The sequence below is a fragment of the Onychostruthus taczanowskii genome, unplaced genomic scaffold, assembly GCF_017590055.1.
Source record: "Onychostruthus taczanowskii isolate IOZ18803 unplaced genomic scaffold, ASM1759005v1 scaffold4, whole genome shotgun sequence".
NCBI lineage: Eukaryota > Metazoa > Chordata > Aves > Passeriformes > Passeridae > Onychostruthus > Onychostruthus taczanowskii.
In genome coordinates this window covers 2,081,387-2,104,988 of record NW_024501459.1, presented here as the reverse complement: position 1 = coordinate 2,104,988, position 23,602 = coordinate 2,081,387, and the positions used below count along the sequence as shown (strand labels likewise).

The following is a 23,602-nucleotide window of genomic DNA, read 5'->3' as shown; positions in this document are numbered from 1 at the left end:
TGCTTAAAGCACTATGTAAGTACAAATAGATAATACTAGAAGCATATCCATCCTATTCTGGGTTTTTGACTAGGATTATTTACTGATGTCTTGCAGAACCGAGATGAAATTATGATCCCACGTGACCATTTATCTGCTGATGCTGCAAGATGTCTTGCCTCCAGGATTGGTTTCCACATACATGGTTCACCAAAGGTCTAAATCTTATGAATATTTATACATTTTTATGTCTTGTTGTTAAGTGGCAGTGCTGTCATGGGGGATGTCAAGTAGAATACTTTAATTTGCCAGTACCAGAAGTTGTGGGAGCAGCAGAAGCTGTGGCTTGGCTGCCTACATACAAAGGGTCCAAACAAGCCACTTTGGCTGCAAAGAATGAGTGGATACAGTGAAGGACTGCAAACAGATTAGAAAACTCCAGCTCCTGGAAGTGAGAAAAAAAAAAATTAAACATGAAATGGAAAAACACCCCATAAGCATATAACTAGGAATGAACCACTATTACAACAGCAATAATTTTAATATCTTGATGCAATTCTGCTGATGTGCCTTACAATTCTCCATTACAGGGACTTAGACATTGAAAATGGAACATTCTGTAAATAATTGCTTGGAGGCTAAGATGGACAAATTTCTGGATTAAGTGCCTCATAGAAATATGAGATCCTACTAGCTAAAGGGGAAAGAAAGTGACACTATATAATTTTTATTTTGCTCAGGTTAATGCACACCTGGCACCTTTGCAGGTTAATTTAGACAGAAACTTTATGGCTGTGCTGTAACAGTCTGCACACCTCTGGACTACTACTATTTAACCATAAAAATTAATTATGTTGAGTGCCATATATATTACATTTGTTCATCATGCCTCCTCACAGTATTAATCAGCCATTAAATCACACAAACAGCTATTTTCTTACCTGATTCTTTAATATATATATTAAAAAAGAGAGGATATATTTTCAAAATATGCTACTATCACTCAGTGATAATTCAGATTTGTTATTGGGCCAAAAAAGGAACATACTCCATGTTTTAAATTTATTAGGAATATTACAAAAATTCCTGATTTTTCTGCTTCAATTTACATTCCTTTATAGCTTACTCAGCATGTGATTAGACTAGCTGGGACTTTTTTAGACCCACTAGAGAGAAAATAAATAAAAATACATTTTTCCACATATATAAATGTGCTCCTTTATGTCCAATTGACTTTACCTGATAATTTTTTTTTAGTTTTTTTTCAGTATGTGTTTTTAAAGCTGGTATTTAATCAATAAATATCTGTTGTATTTTAATCCATTACTGAGGTACTTCAATACATATAAGTCTAGGGAAAGCAGTACAGATTTTACATTTCTGCTGTGATTCACTGCCCATACAGATTTTTTCATTGCAACATGAAACCAATAATTGCTATCTGTGGTATATTCTACTTGTCTTTCTGTCTAACATTGGTATTTCCAGGCTATACAGTGCCAGGATTTTGCTTTCATTGTTTAGAAGATTATCGAAAAAGTTGTACATTCAAGAAAAATTGCTAAATCTCTCAAATGACATCAAGCAATTTTCTGCTACTTGAGATTTCCTGGAAGACATTGCTTCATGGAATGCATGGAGACATTCACAAAGCCTTCATGGGTGAGGGACAACAGTGTGAAAGCAGATAGCTGGATGTGCAGCGTCCAGTGATGCACTGAATGGGTGAGGCTTTGTTCAGGTCTCCTACAGCCTCAGCAGATGTCCTTCAGACATGCTCAGAAACAAACTGATGACATCCCATGGGGTCCCCTGATGACCAATTCTCAATAAAGAAGATACAACTTATGCCAAGTTTTACAAACCTGCCAGCTGTGTCTATATAAAAAATTAATCCATTTGGAGACATTCTCAGTTTTAAATCCAAAGAGGATGGAAATTTTATCATTATATCAAAGTGGATTTCACCTCCCTCAAATTTTAAAATAAGAAAATTTATCATAAATAAGAAAACAATGGTCATTCGGAGATGAGGAATCAAGGAATTATGGCAGCTATTTCAGAATAACAACTATGAGTCATTGGAATTAAGTTACTTTTCAGTTAACTTCATTTTATTAATTTTTAATGTACCTTTTTAGTACTATAAAAACACACCTGAAGCTTAAGATAAGGGGATAAATATTTAGTGGAACCGTGAAATATTTTTAATATTTTTAATATAAATTGCATGTATTATCTGTAGAAAGACTACAGTTCCCCCTATGTCTCAACAAGATAACCATATCAAAACAAATGCTACAGCTTCAGAATTGTTCAAGTCAATTAGGCAACTCTACAAGCTAAACGTTGTTACTATCATTATTACAGCTACTGGGCACTGAATTTCCACAGTGCATGAGTATAATTATTTCCAAGAGTTATCACAGGTTTCTGCAATAGTAACACATCAGGAGTAACCACTGCTCAATTGACCATCAAGGGAAATGGGTGAGGCCACAGAACAGCCTCTGAACGTCCCACTTGGTAACTATTATCAATAGTAATGACACAACATGGAAATTACCTTGACTGCAAAGAAGAGCACTGAGAAGTCAGCAAAGGCTCAGTTATTAGTTGCAATGAAGCACTATTCCTATTTCAATGAAAACATGCATTTTTAACTGGAAATTAAAGCAATGTGAAGCACAGTAGGCTGACTGGTGTGTGGCAAGTACACGTGGGTCTGATTAATGGCTGCGACTCAGTTCCCAGAAGCCTGATTGATGGGAACAGGACTTTATCAGGGACAACACTTTTCAGGCAGATTAGCTTAATCACAAGAAACCTTAACAAACAGATACAACTCCATGTAGGGCTGCTGACAGAAAAAGCATGCCCTCACTTCCGCTGGGAACTTGCCCTTTTAGGTGTCTCCAGGCTGGCACTACTGCCAGCAGACAGAGCGGAACCCTCAGGCTCTTGTGCACCCCCAGCCACCCTGGTTGTTTTTGTGCACACTTTGTCCTCTGCCATGCTTTTATCTGAATACACTTTCCTCTAGGCAGGATAGTGTGTACTGCACACATAGTACAGGTGAAGTTTCAAGAGAACAAACAGACAAACCTTAAGAAACCTGAAAAAATATGCATTATTAAGCCATTGAAGTTGACATCAGTAGGGAAAGTCACATGCTCTGAATCCTCCAAAAAAGCAAAGAAATCCTAATTTAAGCCACATCTGCTTGTCCATGCACAAGTACACAATTTACTATTACAATTTCCAGACCATTGCCTGTACACCTTACCTAAGATCCTACTCTCCCAGCAATATCAGTGTACCCTCTGGTCTTCAAATTGTCTTTCTAAGCTGTTTCTTGATTAAACTGCTCTCTCCCTACATTGCTGTCACTATACCAGATTGTTAATCTGAACATCTGCAGTTCCTCCTGAGGACAATGTAAGTGGGCAAAAAGGCATGTGAGAAAGATGCAGTGACTGGAAATGTCAGAAGCATATTGGAATTCTAGTAGCCTTTCACAAAGGAAGTCTGGATTGAAAAGACAGAGAAAGAAAGAAAGAGAAAAAAAGAGTTTTCCCAAAAGAAAAGAAGGAAACTCCAGCAATCTCTTATTGCATTGTATTATACATCTATTATGTAGTATGATACAACTACATAAATGATGCATTTACAAAATCCAGCAATTGTATGTTTTGAAGTACCCATGATATATGTTAAAAAAGTCTTCTCTTTCATCCATATATAAACAGCTGATATAAGAATATGTTAGCTCATCAAAAGTGGAGTTACAGTGTCTTTCTATATTTGCATAGAATCTGATCTAAAATAGATATTAGACAAATAATCCATGTGCAAGACACTGGGAAACAGAAACCAATACAAGTCAGAAATATGAATACAAAAATTCAGTAACTGCAACTGAGCAATCACTCTATAAAAATCTTAAGGCTGTATACTTATAACCCATTTAAAGATGATACTCTAAATGTGAAGAGCACTGTGATGCTCACTGAAAAACCCTCAAGGCTAAGAACAAGGATTAATTTAAAATTGCATTTTGGAGAACAGACTTGAAATGAGCAGAAATGTCAGCCTGGAAAATGTTGCAAGCACCCATCAAGTCACCTTGCAATGGTAGGAAGTGGGTATTTGTTCATAGTAATGCGATCAGTAGTCATTCAGGATATTTAGATTAGATTTCTTTACAAGATCACTTCAAGTACTATTAATTTGCATTAATTAATACTAAGTTAGTATTAATAATGAGATTAATGTCAAATCCTTGAAGTTAAATTTTTTTCTTTGCTAATACCATATTTATGCTTCTTTCGTTTTCCATATTCAAATAGATGAAGACAATTGACTGGACCTTCATCTTGATAAATTATTTTTGCACCCACTTCAGTTTTGTACTGCTCAGCTTAGGAGTTCAGCCAATCTGTGAACAAAAGCTCACCTGATGTAGCACAGCAATGTGGCTTTGCCTGAGTTTTTCTAAGAGTACTGTTGTGCTGCAAGCTGGGGAGATGAAAGCACAGACTGAAGCGTAGCTTTTGAATCACACATGTTTTATCAAGCATAGAGAGACCCTCAGTTCCCAGCTTGGTAAAAATTCAATAATGTAATAAGATACTGATTTTTATACACATAATTTAGTCCTATGTTTGGAGGCATATATTTATCTCAAAACAGGAACTCAAAGATTTAAGGTTCTCTTCTGTTTTGTCAGAAAAGTCTATCTATTACTTAGGTTGTATTGAAGGTCACACCACTCTGAGTTTATTATAGTCTTTAGATAGTGTATCACCTCCAGAAGCTGCTGTGATACTACTGAGACACTAACGGATCATTAAATTACAGCTAAACAAACAGGTAAACTGATAAGTAACTAGATAGGAAGGTCTAAGAGAAACCCTTTTGGGCCTTACAGATGCAGAGAAAGCTTTGCCCTCCTGTTCTTAGTTTTGTTTTTGGGGTTTTTTTTTAACCAAAGCCAAACAGCTCAGTAAGAACAAATACAGGGACACATTGGCTCCACATTCTGTCAAGGTGACAGCTCTATTTTGTAGCTCTCACTCATAAAAATTTTGTCTCACTGAGAAAAATTGTGCAATATCTCCTGCTGAGTGACAGCTGGGAAATAACCTACAGATTGGAATGTCTAAGGGGTATCAGTGATTAATGCTGCCCTTAAGTGGTTTTCTTGTCAGAAACCACGTAGACCTTGCCTTAGATACCTTTTAAGTAAGGTGTTTGCTTTCAGACACCCTGCCAGAGACCCACTGGTATGACCTGTGGTAATTATTGTTCAGATTTTTAGACTGGAACCGCTTAAATCCATGAGGAAGCACTTTTATTTTACATTATATATCTTTACAATAACATAATTTCACTTAGAGAGAAGCCAAACAAAAGCATGAGTACAACGTCTCTACAGAAAAAAAAAGAGGCAGTATTTGAAATGTTTAAATACCTAAAATTATTTTAAAGCTGAAAAGAACAATACTGGGAAATAAGTTAAACTGTAACAAAATCCATAGCACATGCTGTATGTCTCAAGGCATGCCATTTTGAATTTTTTAAGTCAGGCATGAAGCACACTATAAAAAATGTTGACAGTATCATAAAAATCTTAGCTCTTCAGTGTCAGTGAAGGACTTTCTTTCACTTAGGAATATAAACTCTGGTGGCAAGTGTTTTTTCCCAAAAACAACAACAACAACAAAAAAGCTAACTGATGAATGTACGTGGAGTGGACTTACTCCAAAATGCATTTTTCTTAGATTTTTCTAACATTAACATTGATATCTCAATATATTCCACCAGAATACAGAGAAGGTGCTAAAAAATTATGAAGATAGTATGATAAAATTTAAAATGCTGATGCATACTTATTTTTCCCCATAAATGTGTATCTAAAAGTTGGAACACTTTTCTAGAATAATAACAAATTTATCTAAGTTTGGATCAAAATTCAATAGATGAGAATTTTGACACTCCTGATTCTGCACATCATGAATAAGTGCTCTAAAGCTAAAGGGTATTAGCACAGAGGTTCCTCTTGCCATAATCACATACATCTGGGAAAGCATGAGATACACAAAATATTCTGCATTATATATGAAGGAAGACGGGAAGAATTTTGTTTTGATATCTCACATTTTTCTGTGAAGCTATAATATAGAATCATAGAATCATTTAGGTTGAATAGGACGTTTATTGAGTTCAATGGTTAATCCAACACCGTCAAATCCACTACTAAACCATGTCCCCAAGTGCCGCATCTACACATCGACATCATCCCTTTGGGGATGGTGATTCTGCCACTTCCCTGAGCAGCCTGCTGCAATGATTGACAATCCTCCTGGTGAATATATTTTCATAGCATCCAACCTATACCTCCCCTGGTGCAACTTGAGGCCATTTCAAGTTGTCCAATTGCTTGCTGTTTATGAGAACAGGCTGACCCCATCTGCTACAATCTCCTTTTAAGCAGCTGTAGAGAGCAATGAGATTCCTCCTGAGCCTCCTTCACTCCAGGCTAGACAACCCCAGCTCCATCAGTTGCTCCTCACCAGACTTGTGTTCCAGACCCTTCACCAGCTCTCTTTCCCTTTTCTGGACTCATTTTACCACCTTAATGTCTTTCTTTTAGTGAGTGGCCCAAAACTGAATACAGTATTTGCGATGTCTGGAAAGTTACCTGCTACGCCCTGCTTTCGCATTGCTGCTTGGGAATAAGCAAGTGAAGAGCCCTAATACATTGGTGCAATGGCTCCTCAATTTTTTTGTTTTATTCTCTGCTGTGTTCTCCTTTAACCACATTCTGATTACTCCCCCTGTATTATAACTTGGGGAAAAAAAGAATAGAATCATAAAGAAAATGCTGCTGCAGTGGGTCTCCATTCCAGCTGCAAAACTGATGATGATGATAGTGATGATGATGGTGATGATAGCTGTGGCATGAATATTCATCACAACCTTTAATAGATGTTTTACAAAAGTTCCATCCTCTGATTTCAAATGAAGTCTGCATACAGTATTCATGAAATCGGGCTTTACAAATATTTCTGAAAATCTGATTAACATTTGTTAATGACTCAACAGTTCCAAAAATAGCTATACTTCTGACTCAGGAATGTAAAGCAAGAAAATAGAGGCTAGACTGTACCACCTCTCCTTATGACGAATACTGCTTTAAATCTATGAAAGCTTTAAAGGATACAGAAGGCGATTATCCACAAAATTGTAAAGTAACCAGCACTGAAAATATATGACCCAATAACCTTCACATTCATTTTACAGACACATTTATCTACATTTCTTAGACTAAGCAACATACTTAATATGTAAACAAATTGGAATGGATAGAAGTGCTCATTATAAATGCCACAGCAACTTCCAAACAGAATATAACCTGACATCTTTGCATATAGCTGATATGCTTTGCTCACCATGAAAATTAATTAAAATAAACAAATGTTAATTTCAAAAATGAGTAATGTGAAAGTAAATTTATAGTAAAGAGCAGCAACCAGGGAACAAGACAGCATATTAATAAGCATGCTAGCAGGTTTGTATAATACTCTGGCTTCATAAGGTAGCATTTCTACCTTAATAAAAGTTTGGCAGAATTTTCTAGAACTCAATTTGAGTGGAAATAACAATAGGTACAATAAAGGCACAGGATACCTCTAAGGCTTATGTATGTCCAACATACTAATGTATCTTTAAGTGATTTATATGACAGATATAATTTAAAACATTAAAAACCCTTAATTTTTTTCAAATTTCTATTTTATTTTTTTAAATAAAAAATAAATGTAATTCAGTATTAAAATGTATTTAAATGTAATTTTAAATGTAATTTAATGTAATTCAGTATTAAAAATGTAATTCAGTATTAAAAATGTATTCTAGCTTTACCAGTTAAAAAAAAAAACAAAAACCAAACCCCAAAGCGTAACCAAAACTGCCAAAATCCCCAAACACCCCAACAGTGCATCATTCTTGGACTCCTATGGCTTTTGTTAGTGCTAAAATAATGTGTTAATACGACAGCAATAGCAGACAGATATTAGAAAAAAAATTATGACTTTCATCCTTCATCTGTACAGGAGAGCAGGATTTTACAATTACTTTCTTAAGAGAAAATAATGCTAATAACATTAAGTTAAACTGTATTGTCTTATTAGGGCTGAAAAAAAAATTTCTCTACTGCTAAAAATATCTCTGAAGGAAATCAGAAATAAGAAAGTATCTATCTTTGAGATGCAGCAGAACATTGAAGGTATCAGAATCATGGTCCTCACATTTTACTGCTGTTGATTTAATAGAAACTCTTACATACCTTTATTTTACTGAGTAAAACTCTCAAAATCAAGTAAATAGCTGCTGGGTAGAACACAATTAACATGAAGCATAAAGAGACATGGAGGAAGATGCTTAATGTAGATACTGGCATTTAAACACATAACTATCCCCAAAACCACGTATTTTTTTTCTTTACATATTTCATAATACCCTACATATTTGCAAATTTTTCTCTGAAATTGTCAGGAAAAACAGTATAGAAAATGCTTTGAAAGCAAAGCGTAGACATCAACAAGAAACTAGTTTTTTGGTTTACCCTAAAATTTAGATCCTAGTCAAAAAAGAACTTTGACCCAGACTCTAAGGCAGTTACAACCATCGCAGACCTTGGGAAGATCACTTCTCACAAACATTGGACAGTAAATGCCCTTATTCTCAAAAGACATAAATTGAAGTAAGCTTGTCTCTCACAGCTACTGTTTTAATGAATTAACTCTTGAATCAAAAGCACAGCTGGAAATACAACTTTTCTAATTTTGCATTAGACACAGACACTTCAGCTTATTCAGCATATTGTTGGGAAATATGTATTTAATCCACACTTTTTTTTTTTTCCTCTGAGAAATAAAAAAAAGATTTTTAGTCTTTGCTGAGTTTTGTTCCCAGGTTGACTTAAGGATATATTTTTCCACCATTTCTTCATGATACAATTACAGGGCAAAAAACAGAATACACAAGCTCTCAAATAGCTTTATCACAATGAGAAAGAGGAGAGTTAGAAAACATCCCTTAACCCATATATACCATACGTCCTGTATTTTATTATTTTTAAATCTAGTTGCACATTCCAAAAAACTTTTAACTAGATGAAAGTAATTTGTTCAGTTTTCTTCAATTTCATAGGTTGTTTTTTTTTTCATTTTTTATGCATTGATCTAATATTTCCAAGTAACTTAGTTTACTATGCTTCCCCACTCCCCTAGCTGCTTTGAAAATTGTATATTGCCTTTATACAAATAATGTATTGTTTTTACCTTTGCTTCGATTTGTTTAGTATCTTGGTTTTGGAACAAAAATTTGATTTTGCTCTTCCCATCATCTGAAGAACCTTTGAGCTGGGAAAACTTGTACCTCCAAAGCACAGCCTAAAGGGAAAAAAAACCAAACCAAAATATAAAAAATCATACAAAAGTAAGTCAATGTAGTTGTCATTGAAAATTGTATTAGAAATAGCTGATCTCCTTCCAAGTAAAATTTTAACACCTCTGTGGTACATAATTAAATAAATGTAGTGTTCTGTGGTCATGTTTCTTCAATCATATAGATATATTATACTTTGCCAGTGCTTGAATAACACCTGTCAGACTACATTTGTGAAATTTACCCTGAATTTCCTTTATCTATATTTAGTATTTAAACAAAAAAGACAAGGATTTTTTCCACTGATGATCTGTGGATTCCCTACTCTATCTGAAGTGTTTGTCTGACATACAAGACCCCTTCTTCCATACTAAAAAAGTCTAGTCTTAACATAAAGAGCATATCATAGTAAAAAAAAATCTCTATTTTTAAAAGATAAAATAACAAAAGAAATTTCTTTAAGGAGAAAATATTTTGAGTTTATTTATGAGAGCTCTAGTGAGGGATTTGAGCAAATCATTAATTCTAAACGTGTCAGTGGCGTTTCAATTAATTATGTTATTAATTGCATTGTATCTTGTTGAAAAAGACATAATGCCTTATAAAATAAATATACAATTAATAAAATTTACAGATGTCTAGCAAAACATCTCTTTAAAAAATGATATCTAGTGTGGATTTATGAAGAAAAAAAAATTTAAACTACTTTGCTTAAAAATGAAAAATACCTATTTTTGTTGTCCTTTCAACCTCATCTAAAGATATCCCACACCATCCAGATATTTTGGATTTTTAAAATGTTTCATTGTGATTCCAATAGTATTTCACATAATTAGGAGGTCATCATCACTTACATTGTGCTACTACTTTGATGAACATTAATTTCACAGGCATCGGACAACACAGGAACTTAAGGCAAGACTTTTGTATAAGGGTTTGTAAATTACTCTCTCTCAGTGGTGTAGGACAACACTTTTATATGTGCCCTTGGTCTTTATCTATGAATGGCTTACTATCTACTGGGAATTGAACAGAATATGGGGGAGGTAAAATTTTTAACTGTCCTATATCTATGCAGGCTCCTTCGCTTCAGGACGTGTTGGTCTCTTTATGACTGGCAAAAATCTCTACCCTGCACCAAGCTGAATAAAGTTTGTTGTGTTTGTCTTAGCAACCTAATGACAAAAGAAACCACAAGGACAACGTCTTAACTGTGCACCATACACAAAGCAAGTGCTAGAATTTTTCTCCACAATTGTCTCTTTAGAGTTGCCCCTTCCAGATTAAAAGAAAGAACCCTAGTCTCAGCACCACTTTCATTCTTTGTGTGTATGTGATAGGTGAGCTCCCATCTGCCATAAACAGAGTTAAGAACATTCTGTTTCACATAAACTACAGGAATTTGGCAGCTTATGTGAAAATATATCCTATTTGTTTCAAATGTTGTCCTACTGAGCCCACCAATCTGTGCTACAGAAAATAGAATAGCTTCCCTCATTTCTATGTGTGTGAAATTCCTTTGATGTTGTTTGACCAAAGACGTTTATTTCTATTGCACAAATAGTGAGGTAAAAAAAACAAAACAAAACAAACAAACAAAAAAAACCCAACAAAAATACTAAGCAAAACAATCCAGTATATAACATCATTCAGCTGGCTATATTCCTACCTGCTTTGTAAACTCCTTTTTATTTTACAGATCTATGATATCTTGTCAGAAGATCAAGATCATTGCCTTTCTGCAGGGACAGAAAATCTACTTAAGTATGTCATTTCCTGGATGAGAAATGTAAAGGGCACCGATTGTCTCTTTATCTCAGGAGAAAACAATCAAAGCAATGAGCTATCATCTTTCTCTTCTCTGATGATATATGGAGAGGCCGGGAGAGAGATGCACCTTTAACAAGGACCCTTAGATCTGCCGGCAAAATCCCAGGGTACCTGGCCTTATTCCCAGTCAGACTAAGTTTGAATGAAGATGAAGGATGTATAGAACTGAGGTACTTTGACATTTCCATGCTTTGCCATGTACTTCATTCCCATTCAGAGGAAAGAGAACGACAGTCACACCAAATCACAGGCATGACTCAGGAACACACTTCAATTTATGCATTCAATTAACATTGGTTTTGGAGACTACTACTTAGCTGGGGCTCTTACTTAAGAATACTGCAAAATCAGGTCTACAGTGTGGAGAGAACTAATCCCAACAAAACTGCACTTCAACATCAAGATACTAAAACAAGTTCCTAGAACTGACAGTCTCTGCAGAGACAATTAAATACTCTTCATCTAAAGCATAAGGAGTAGAAATGCTATTGACAATGCATTAAATGATTCCCACATGAAAGAATTATCTGCTCCTTTTGAGTGATCTTCAACAAATTACACACACTTAAAATGGCAAGAATTGGTTCATTAGGGTAGAGTCTGGATGTGTGTTTACTTCAATATACTATACTACGTTAAAAGCATAACAGATAGCTTAAACCACTTAAACTAGAAGTTCAAATTCTAGATAGCAAAAGTTGAGTAAATTAGTTAATTATATGCCCAGTAAGACCCATTTAAATCCTTTCTCCTGCCAAAGAGGCTGAAGTGCTGCCCTGTTAGCCAGAACTGCACATTTTGTATGCATAGCATGTCTATAATGGATACAGAATGCTATGACTGCATTCACATTGCTTAAAATAAAGTATCTTGGGGATCACTGGATTAATTTCTCTGATTGCAAATGTTCTGAGTGTGGTTCATTTAATTTTCATTGCTGCAAAATGCATAAGCAGTGAACAGAGACCAGACCTATCCTTTTTCAATGACTACTTTATAGTGCCACAGTAAGAAAGGAGAGACAAGACCCATTCACCTGAGCACCAGTTTCACACAGATGTGAAACAACAGCAGTGACATTAACACAAGAGAAAGAGAGTTTCATGTGTTTTATTTCATGATCCTATGGGCTGACTTCAGTCTTACAGGGTTCACTGTGGTTATTCTTCCAAATTCTATTTTTAAAGGCTAATTCTCCTGCATTAGGTATAGGTATCATTGGGAATACTGATCTGCACCACTGTCACAGGCATTATTTTTTAATGCTTTTGAATATCAGAGTTCCTTGCAACCATTTGTTGAATGGTTGCTCCAGAAAGTTAACATAGGCCGTCATAATTTTGTATAAATATATTTATGTATACATATTGGCTTTGAACCAGTAAGTACACTTGTAAAACATGCTGTCTTTTTTGAAAATTGTTGAACACCTAAATGTGTGTCACATAAAATTTTTCTAAATCAGTTTTTAGGAATTATGAACTATAAACAGAAGTACATACTGGTTTGAAGGGGCAATGTAACTGAGCTCAACACTCATAGGGCTACTTTTAGCTGACAAAAACAGCTTGTTCTCTTCAAGTAGTTCCCTCAGTAACTGTGAATAACCTGCATCACTGAGAATATTTTACAGGTCTATATACAGCATTTATAGGAAGCAATAAATTTTTGTTTGCCCTAAAATAGATTTGACAGGTGGGCCAGGTACCAATTCCTTTTAAAGTACAAATTGCAACCAAATTAAAAAATATTCTCTTGTATACAGTGGCATCAGCTACTCTTGAGGATCCTGACATACCTTTCAAGTCATGGCACATAACATTATGATACCTTGAAGGAAGATGATGAGGAGAACTCCGGATGCACTATTTATTCCTTCTCAGTGAATGAGAGAAAAGTGAACTCTCATTTAATGAGAGGTAGAATTTAGAAACAACAGCAAGCAGTCCAATTCAGCAAGTGGGGACGAAGGCATACACTGAAAATACCACCAGTGCCACAATTTGCACAGTCCCAGTGTGGCCACAGAAAATCTGACATAATTAATCCATGGCTTGAAAAATGCACTGTAAGAAGACAATCTCTTTGAACAAATACAGTATGTATCATGCATAAAATTGAAAACAACCAATAAGATATAAGTCCTTTTTCCAATTATTATTCATATATTGCTTAGGCTGGCTGCCTTTTGCATTTTACACCATTTAATAAAATTAACTTCAAAGAATACCAGAATGCAATGCACACAAATAAACTCTGCAGACAAGCTGACAAATTAGATTTAAGACTCCTCTTGAGATGTTATTAAATTATTGTAATAACAAATCATCAAAAAGCAAAATCCTGTATTCACTGGATTAGCAGGATTTTTTTTCCTGTGACGTATCTGGGACCAAGATTCTTCACCAATACTTTTTAATGAGAAATATTTTATTTACAAGTAATCATCTAGGACTCATTTGTGCTAGTCTTTCCAAACAAATTACTGCCTATTATCTTCTGCTAGTATTATTCTACTAAAATTAAAAAGAATGCTCTCTGCCTGCATATTTCTATTTTAGAGTTGGTACTTAAATGCAGCATACAAATGACACATGGAAGAAAAGCAGTTGACTTGTCTATACTTTTAATACAGCCGTACAAATTAAGACAATTATTATTGTTTCTATTCTTAGCAATAGTGCTAGATCTAGAACATGTATTCTTAAAGGCACCTTAGAAAATACTTTTGTAATCATATTATATGTCAGTTTGTGACTCATTCCCAGAATCTTGGACTAATCCACATACAATTTCGGTGACATGACATCAAACAAAATCACTTTCCAACTAGGTAATGACATCAGAAATGTAACTATCTTTGTTTGGGCTATGACTAGGAATATTCATTAGAGTTTTTGTTTCATTTTGGGTCAAGGAGTTTGTTCTCATCCTAAATAGAGATCAGATTATCAAACAAATACAGAATAAATAGGTGACTGTATTTTTACTTACCATGCTCTAAGGAATATTCATAGAAATGTGAATGTCTGACTAGTCCATGGCTCTGGGATAGATATATAATTTAGGATACAGAGGGCATTAAGCATTACAGCTAGGAAAGAAAATGTGTATTTTGTCAACATAAGAATCTACAACCAGAACACAATTTATGTCCTATGGATTTAGTGAACTACTTTTAATTTATTATTTAACAGTTTTGTCTCCTGCGTCAAATTATCCACTGTGGACCAACTCTCCTCTTGCAGAAAGACTATTTACACTTAATAAACTTGAGCAACAGTGTTTGCACTTCATATTACAATGGCATCATTTCACCTGCTGTGAAGCCACATGAGGAGCAACTGAGGCCACTTGGAGAAGAGGAAACTAAGGGAAGACCTCATCGTAGTCTTCAACTTCCTTGCGAGGGAAAGAGGAGTGGCAGGCACGGAGGTCTTCTCTGTGGTGACCAGTGATAGGACCTGAGGGAATGGCCTGAAGTTGTGTCAGGGGAGGTTTAGTTTGGATACCAGGAAAAGCAATGGCCTGAAGTTGTGTCAGGGGAGGTTTAGCTTGGATACCAGGAAAAGGATTTTTACCCAGAGGGTGCTTGGGCACTGGAACAGGGAAGTGGTCACAGCACCAAGCCTGACAGAGCTCAAGTTGTGCAGTGCTCTCAGGCACAGAGTGTGATTCTTGGGGCTGTGCTGTGCAGGACCACGAGTTGGACTTTGATGATTCTTATGTGTTCCTTCCAAGTCAGGATACCCTATGATTTTATGAAGTGCGTCTTGTCTACATACATGAACTGTGGGAAGTCATAAGCATAATGCCATTCCATTGGCATGAATAACACAGGTTTTATTCTATAATAGCAAGAGAAAGTTTGGCCTTCAGTAGGATGCTTGGAAAAAACCAAAGTCTGTCAGTGTTTTATATTGATTAGACAGCTACATTCCAGATCACCTGTAAATAGTGGAGTAAACAAAGAAACCATCTTTATTAAGGATAGGATGTCAGAGGTCACTTTCAAGTTCTAGTTTCATCAAATTCCTTTGTTGTCTTCTCCATCACACCTTCAAAAATCTATAGCTGTTTTCAACACTGCCTCGTTTTTTCTTCATACTCTGACTGTTTGAATTAGTCTTCCTTTTGATTTTTAAGGCAATTTTTTAATGTGTGGTATATGTTACAGAATTATGCTAAACTTCAGTGGGCACCTTTCAAGCTAATGCTGTTTGTCGTAACTAAACCACATGATACTCCTACAAGTCAAACTAAATCAAGAGCTTAAGGCCTCCAGGTCGTTGTTTCTAAGAATAAAAGTAATTGAGTCTTCAGGCACCTGGGATACACCTTAATTTGTCTGTTTGGCTCACAGCTAATTGAGAAAGATTTCATTCTTGCCAAGTGACACTTTATCCAGAGTTATAGCAGCAGTAGGGAACTGAGTAGGATTAAGATCTTGTTCATGCTCAGTTCTACTGTGTTACTGATCTCTGGAGAGTGTCTTACTGCAAAAGAATTATGGTCCAAGGCAATTTCCTTTGTCAGCTGCTGCAGCTTTATAACTGTAAAGGGAAAGACAGGGGAGGACACAGAGGATAAAGAACAAAAATGAGACAAAGGAAAAAAGCATGAAAGTCGGCCCTTATAAAATAACTGTTCTTGTCCATTACTGAAATTACATAAAATGCTAAAAGACTACAGTGTATTTGCTTGGTGCCAATGGACAACATACCAACATTTGTTTCTAGCCACAGAACATAAAACTGTATGAAGCATGCTGATGGCTTATATTAAAGTTATAGTAGCTATTTGTTCAACATTTAAACCTTGAAGCATGGAATAAATATTTTTTCACAAGAGTTACATCATTAAGTCTCCATCTTCCAGTGAGTCTGGTTTTTTTTCTGCCTTCCCCACTACTGTAATTTGAATATTAAGAAGGTTTTTATAAGCTGTTTTATTTCAATATGCTGTATATGTATTAGTTGCATGAAGAGACAGAAAAGGTATGTATCCCTAGAAAACATGGGAGATTGCTCCTAAAGAAATTAAGAGAAATACTGATCTGTGTGATTTAGTAGTCTTTTGGTATGGAAACCAAATAAAAGGTATTTGCAAAGCTACTAATTGTTCCTCGTATATTCTCTTTTTTTTTGGTGAAGGTTTCAGCAAGAGAACACACGAAGGTACACTGAGATTTGTTGATAGGTACCTTGTGGGCCATTATGGAGCCTTTTCTTACTTTGTTCTAGCACCACCATATAATTCAGCAGCACCTTCATTTATTTTCAATTCTACAAGGGACACTTTTTTTTTTTTCCTTCTGAGAAATATATATTTTGATTGTTGTTTTAATGAGCAGTAAATATGATGGACTACAGACACAGCGCTTTGCTCAGGTAGGTATATGGCAATGTATGTTCAAAACAGACATACATTATTACATGGAATTGATGATGAAAATATGCACATTATAGAAAACTATTTTAATGAATATGTCAGTAAGCCAGAAATATATATAATATACATATTTCCATGTATATCCCCCCATACATTTTTTATAGAAGCACATTAAGAATCAGTTACTAAATGGCACTGGAGTAAGTAGTTTTATACATTGGATCACTTTCAGAATAGTAGTTAGGTTCCATTCTGTACATGTCTTGTTATTCTCTTTAATCTATCAGTCTCCATACTTAATTCTTAAGGTGCCTATTGTGGCTGCAAATCTTATTTATAAATGTTCATCACAGTGTCTATGTACGTCCATACCTAATACAAATTGCCCATGAGAGACTTACATTTGTTCATTAAAACATTGATGTCTATATTTTAGCTAATGTTAGACAAATTTAGGACATGAATGCTGAGATGTAGCTGGGCAGGACTTGAGAAAAATATTTTCTCCAGTAAACACTGATACTGCAAAAAATGGCCTAGGATAAAATTTGGTATATCATTTCTAAGAACTGCCACAGAACCTTTTGCATCTTTTCAGATTTTTCATATTTTAAAACCAAATAAACAAAATATTTAGCATATGAAACGTCTCTAGTGAAAAATTACTTCTGGAGTAGATGCTGTATACTAAGGCACCTTGTAGTGCAAGGAGTAACTAAGCAGAATCAGGAAAATATGATTAAGGCAGGAAAGAAAATAAAATATCTAAAGGGTATTCACAAAGATTAGCTAAATTTACTTTTCACAGAATACCAGCAATGAAGAAAGAGGAAAGTTCAGTGAGGGGATTCTATCTGACATCCTGTATTTCAAATAAAGCATACAAAATTGGTTAAAGCTGGTGGGCATTTTTTGGAAGAAGTCCCCAGTGGAGGAGATCCCATGAGGAAACTCCCTATTGATTAGAATTACATTTCTGTGTATGCCAACACAGGAAGCAGGTGGCTTTTTTGACTCCAGGTTTATAACTACCACAAATGAAGGACTACATAATGAAAAGAATCATAATCAAACACGTGCCAATGTTGGCTTGGGCTATGTGTCACAGTTTGCTTTCAAACCATACAGTGCTAATAAAAGATGATATCTTGCACTGGAGCTTTGGCTCTGAAAAGTACCACAGAAGAACAGGGGCATAAATATATTTATCATTACTTTTCAAGGTGCAAGGAGAAAAATTACTTTGTGGCCAAAATTCTATTTGGCAGAATTTTTACCTGAATTGAGAAGTAATTTTCTGAAATGTCGAGATAATCAGATTTAACCAGGTAGTCTTAAAAGCTGTTCACTCTCCTTTCAGGAAATTGTAACTGCTTTTTATAAAACATCATATGAAAATACTCCAAATGACAAACTACTGTTGACTGTATGAGTTATCAGTCAGAAAATGAATATGAGAAAGCAGTGAAATATGCAGCAGAAACAGCTATGATTTATGCCAGTGCTGTTATAATCACATCACAGCACAGATTCCTTCTGAATAACTCAGTTTAATACTTTGTGTACTCATATTTATCATAGGTCTGTGCAGACACAGAAACAATGTTTTTATCTAATTATGATGTTTGGCTTGAAATACATTTAGCACAGATGACAGTTTTTAACCACTAATTTCAATTTACATATTTAAGTATTATTTAAGGATTAAATGATAGCAAACAAGCCTTACAGCCTACACAGGGTTGTAAGGCTTTTGTCTGGAAATCATAAACATAATGAGAGCCATTATCCCCTATACACTTGTTCATGAAGACTGCGGTGAGTTTGGGGTTTAGAAAATTTGTGACATTTTGACTGCAATTTGTCAGGGCATGTTGGACAAAATCTATTCACTTACTGGAAATGTGAGAGGAAGAAATAATTTAAATATTATTGCACGGCTTAAATAACTGGAACATTTGAATAACTGAATAACTGTTAAAATAATGAGTTAAAGAATTTGGCTTCCTTCATTTCAGTTTATTCGTAATTATGCACTTATATAGACAATCCACAGCCAATTCATTAGTAAGTAAGAAAAAAACCTTAAAATACCATGAGCACAGTATTAAGTATAAGACTGACACTGCCTGAAGATTTACTGAAGATACCCATTAAAACGTGGTTGGCACACTTAGATTTCAGACATTTCACCTTATGGCTTGTTTGATAATTTGAATTGCAGCAGTCACTTGGATTATGTTGCTTTCTATTGTATTGTTTCTTTTCTTTTCTAATGCAACTGTCATCCTTATCTCACGCTGCCTAATGCCTGATAACCTAAGAAAACAATGTCCTTTTTTTTAATTCATGGTGTAATGCTTTGTTCTAGCATGCAATACCATACACATAATACAAGAAGGAATGGGTTCAAACTGAAAGGTTAGATATACAAAAGAAATTCTTTACTATACTTTTATATATATATATAAATATTGGAAGGTGGGGGGAAAGTCACACTTTTTTTTTACTGAGCTACTGTATTTTAATTCTGTTGTACTGGTATTTTAGTGTAATACCTTCTAAACTGATAGTCACATTTCACTGATTAATTATACAAGACTATTTGCTTAACAAAAAGAAACAAGGTTACATAAGTGTTTGAATTTAAAATTCATCACTTTGTGCAAACAAACAGAATGGAGTGGGGATAATAAAAGGGTTTGGGTTAGTGGAGTAATGAGGTGGGAAGACTTGACTTACGACAGAGCATAGGAACAAATTCTGGAGTCAAAAGGGCATTTTCAGCAGTTGGTGGTGGCAAAGTTGCAGCATCTCAAAGGAAAACAGGTATTGAAGAGAAGTGGAACTCGAAAGAAAGGTTTCACCATTTTGCTCAGAAGAAAGATTCTACCACTAACAGCAGCATTGAGCAGCAGCAATAAAGCCTGAGCACATTGTAGGACTTGCCAGCAATTAGTGCAAATGCCAACATATGACATACTCAGGGTCTCAATGGTTTTACTGAGCCTTGGATGTGCAATAATACAATATGGAAGTTGATTCCATCTTATTTGCTTGATAAAGCAAACTCTTTCATCAGTTCTACTGAGTTTTTTTAAGGCTGACAGGAAAAGCTGATGGGTGAGACATATAGACTATGGTTGGCTTTTCTTTTTACAGACATCTGAACAATAATAGCTAAAATATAAACTGGGAATTGTGGAATTGCTGTAATAGCACACACTCCTGCCCATTAAACAAGAGAAGAGAATAGAAGATTATTTTTGAGCTCACAGATGAAACTGAAACAAAGAAAATTATCTTTTCTCAAAACCAAGGACACACTAGCAAAACAAACCATCAAACTGAATCAGTGTGGGCTTTCATGTGAAATTAAAGAATAAAGATCTGATGCTTGTTTCAGATTGGTATCAGTATAGATTTTTCAATAACGAGCAAATAACAGAATACTATTTCTCACATAATTAGAAATCAGTCCTGAATTTCAACTAAAGCATGAGAGATTTGACAAGAGATAATCTGTTACTATAACAAAGAGAAGAACACTTGAAGGATGTACTACTTATCTGAAAATATTAGAAATAATGAGGAATAATAACAGTGTGATGGAAAAATTTATTAGAACTTTACCTTTGTGGCAGCATCAAAACAGACAAAGCCCATGCTGAAGTCAATGGTAAGTCCCATAAGATGACTCTCTAAAACACAGGCATACGTCTTGCACTGTAAAAGAAAAATCAGAAAGGGTAGTTACCATAGAAGACATTCCTTAAATGCTTTTCTAGGACCACTCTTTCTGAGACTTTATTCTAATGTTCATGTACCTCAAAATTATTATCAGAAATAAGTAATTAGTGTGTAAATATGTCAATTTTTTTTTTTATTTCAAATAAAAGGATTTTTATCAGTGATGAAGCTGTCTAAGACTTATGAAAACAGGCTTTGCTTCCATTAGGGAAAAAATGAAAGGCTCAAAATTGCCTCAGTGCCTTACTAATAACATTTTCTTAAAGGAAAAATTTATTATTTTCAAACATCCTTAATTGTTTTTCATATGCAACAACTTTTAAGATTAATATAATCCTTTTATCTTATCAAGGGAAAAAAAAAGGTTATATAAAGTATGTCTTTACTACACTGTTTCTTGTGGTTTTCTGTTGTCCTAAATCTCAGCTAAAAAGCTAGTATTTCATACCATTTAGCAGCTAATGGAATTATCTGGACTTTTTTTTTTTTTTTCTGATAGTGGACCAATACGTGTCAAAGGTTTCTATGAGAAACCTTGGAATTCTGAAAGATTTTATCATTCCACTGTCTTTAAATATATGCTTCTATTTATTTCCATAACATCACACTTGAATACACATTATGAGACATTTATAAGTGTGATTTTTAGAATCAAAAGTACTGCTGTGCTTGAAGGCTGACTGCAGGTACAAAATGACAGACTTGTCTTTTTCATCACAAAATATGTAAAAAAAAAATCAAAACATTTCCAAATCAGATGCAAGTTCTTTAAAGAAATTATTCTTATTTTATAGGCATTTTGCCCTCCAGATTATACAGCTATACTCTTCAAATATTGCTGTAGCTGCCAAAATTATGAAATGAGAACAAAGACTTCCATGACCTATAATGTGGCAGCAAAATCAGAATGTAAATTGCAAATGTGGGCTATAGATTATAAGTGCTAAAAAAGAACCTATGATTATTTTTGGCATTTTGATTATGAAGATAAATCAGATGCCTTTACATATATATTCTTTGGAGGGGCTGTTTGGATTCTTAATGGTCTTCCTTAGAACAGAGAAAGCAGAAAGGTGCATTAACATCTTCTAAGTACAAAATGCAATGAAGGAAAATTGAAAACTTTATACTTAGTGTTTATATTAACAAATATATGATTTTTTTTATTTTTCCCTTTGATCAGCTACACCATGAGACTGTTATGAATGTGCGAAATTTGATTGTAAATCAGTGCTGAAAAAAAAAGAGGACATTGCCTTTGGTATTATCTCATTAGTAGAACAGAAAATGTAAAGTAATATATTTCATAGTTACTTACAGTTAATTAAGTCACACATGCAAAACTTTTCAAGTTTTACAAAGCAAAAAATGTACATTTTTGTGGAATTATCTTGCAAACATCTTACAAGACGCAAATCACATTTTTATCTGTAAACGTTAAAGATCTGGAACAGAATTAGAGCCTTTACTGGAAATTAAATTTGGCACGGAAAACGTGTATCAGATTTAAAATACATATTGTCATCTACAGTTCTCTAACTCCCCACCCCAACACCAGAGGCCAACCCACAGTGTGCACTGCAGCCCCATGCTGAGCTGACACAGCTCCCTCTGCTTTTCAGCCCAGAACTTGGACTGGCTAATTAGCCTCACTGGGAACTTAAGATTTATGAGAAACAGGACATACCAGCCTTGGTTCAAGGTTGTACTGAAAAAGCAAACTACTTCCAAGACTGAAGGGTATTTCTACAAAATGCAGTGCTCAGTTTGTGCTCAATTTGTATCATCTAGCTCAGCTCAGTGTAGTTCTTCGCAGGAAGAAACTGCAGATCACTAGTAGCAGCTGATTATTAGTTGTTCTTTACTTACATAAATATAAGACAATTCTATGCCCTCATACTATGATGTCCAAAACAATTTAGAGAAGAAAAAATGTGAAAATAACAAAAAGATCTCTGGGCAGTGAGAGTTTCATTGCCTTGGGGAAGAATGGCCCTTGGTTTTTGCAGGTGTTTTATCCACTTGCATATGATTCTGGTGACAGGTCAGAGTAGGGATGTGAACTTTCAGACACTAGTTAACTCTTGTAAGACTTTTCTCCTATTTATTTTAAGTTACCTTTTAATTCAGATATTTGGAGAAAACAGAAATGCAAAAATTGCTATCAAGGTACAAGATAATTTACGGTTTTGTATACAGTTAACTTTTTAAAACTTTGAAAGTGACTACAAATAATATATACTGTGGATATTTGGCTTTGGTTGCTGATTTCTCACAAGAACTCATGAAAACCTTGTGTGAACTGAAGCATCCCCTTCCCAAAAGAAGCAGAATACACTTCAGCAGTCATTTGCTGTTCTTCCACAGAATACAAAATGTTTACTTTGGTTTATTAATAATTCAATGGGTCAGGCAGAGGCTGAAGGAGACAACTCCAAGTTGTTCCTTAGAAACTATTCCCTCAACATGCACAGTTTAAATTATGGAAAGAACAATATATTGTGAACTTCATGTAAGCCATCTCTGAACCTGAAACAAAATTAACTATAAATCTAAGACCTAATTCAGACTTTTAAACTGAAGATTTAAACTCAAATTCAACTTCAATGAAAACATATGTTAAAGTACTGCAACATAAAACAGCTTACATAATAATCCTTACATTAGAGAACAAACAACTACAGTACAAGCAAGGACAGCAAGAAAAAAATTCATGATGCAAGATGTGAAGATGTTAGCTGAAAGTAGCAGGAACACAAAGGGAATGTGACAGGCATATATATAATTGCACATCATTATGCAAGTTATAATAGACTCAGATTCTTTGTATGACAATGCTGTGAGAGAGTAAGGAAAAAGGATTTTCATTTCAAGTAATTTTTTAAATAGGTAATTATGAAAATGGATTACCATCACTTACTACATTACAAAACTAATTAAAGAGTGACTGTAACACACCAAAATGACTCCACTGTAACATTGTGCCTTGTTATTGGTAAATTATCCATTTTTTTACTATTCGTCTTCTAATATATTTATTTTCTAAGAAAAACCAACTGTTCAAGTTTTGGTTTAGATATACCTCTGGCAGAAGCTATGAATTAGGTTGAAACAGAATTCATTACATATTTATAGTAATGCATTTAAAAAATATTTGAATTTGTTATAGATTCTTTGGAGTTGGATTAGAATTGGCCCC

The 23,602-nt window shown here is 34.7% G+C and overlaps 1 protein-coding gene across 2 annotated transcripts in view; it reads right to left on the bottom strand.

Moving 5' to 3' along the window:
• Positions 1-250: 250 nt before the first annotated feature.
• SNTG1 (syntrophin gamma 1) overlaps positions 251-23,602 on the bottom strand; it is a 309,163-nt gene continuing 285,811 nt past the window's right edge. Inside the window, exons 16-18 of one of the 2 annotated variants that reach the window (XM_041412822.1) lie at positions 20,287-20,379; positions 9,327-9,437; positions 251-424 (exon numbers count right to left, since the gene is read on the bottom strand). In XM_041412822.1, the coding sequence (XP_041268756.1) occupies positions 266-424; positions 9,327-9,437; positions 20,287-20,379 (363 nt within the window). In that variant the 3' untranslated portion in view covers positions 251-265. The remainder of the gene's footprint in view (positions 425-9,326; positions 9,438-20,286; positions 20,380-23,602) is intronic. The other variant, XM_041412823.1, reaches the window with a different exon arrangement.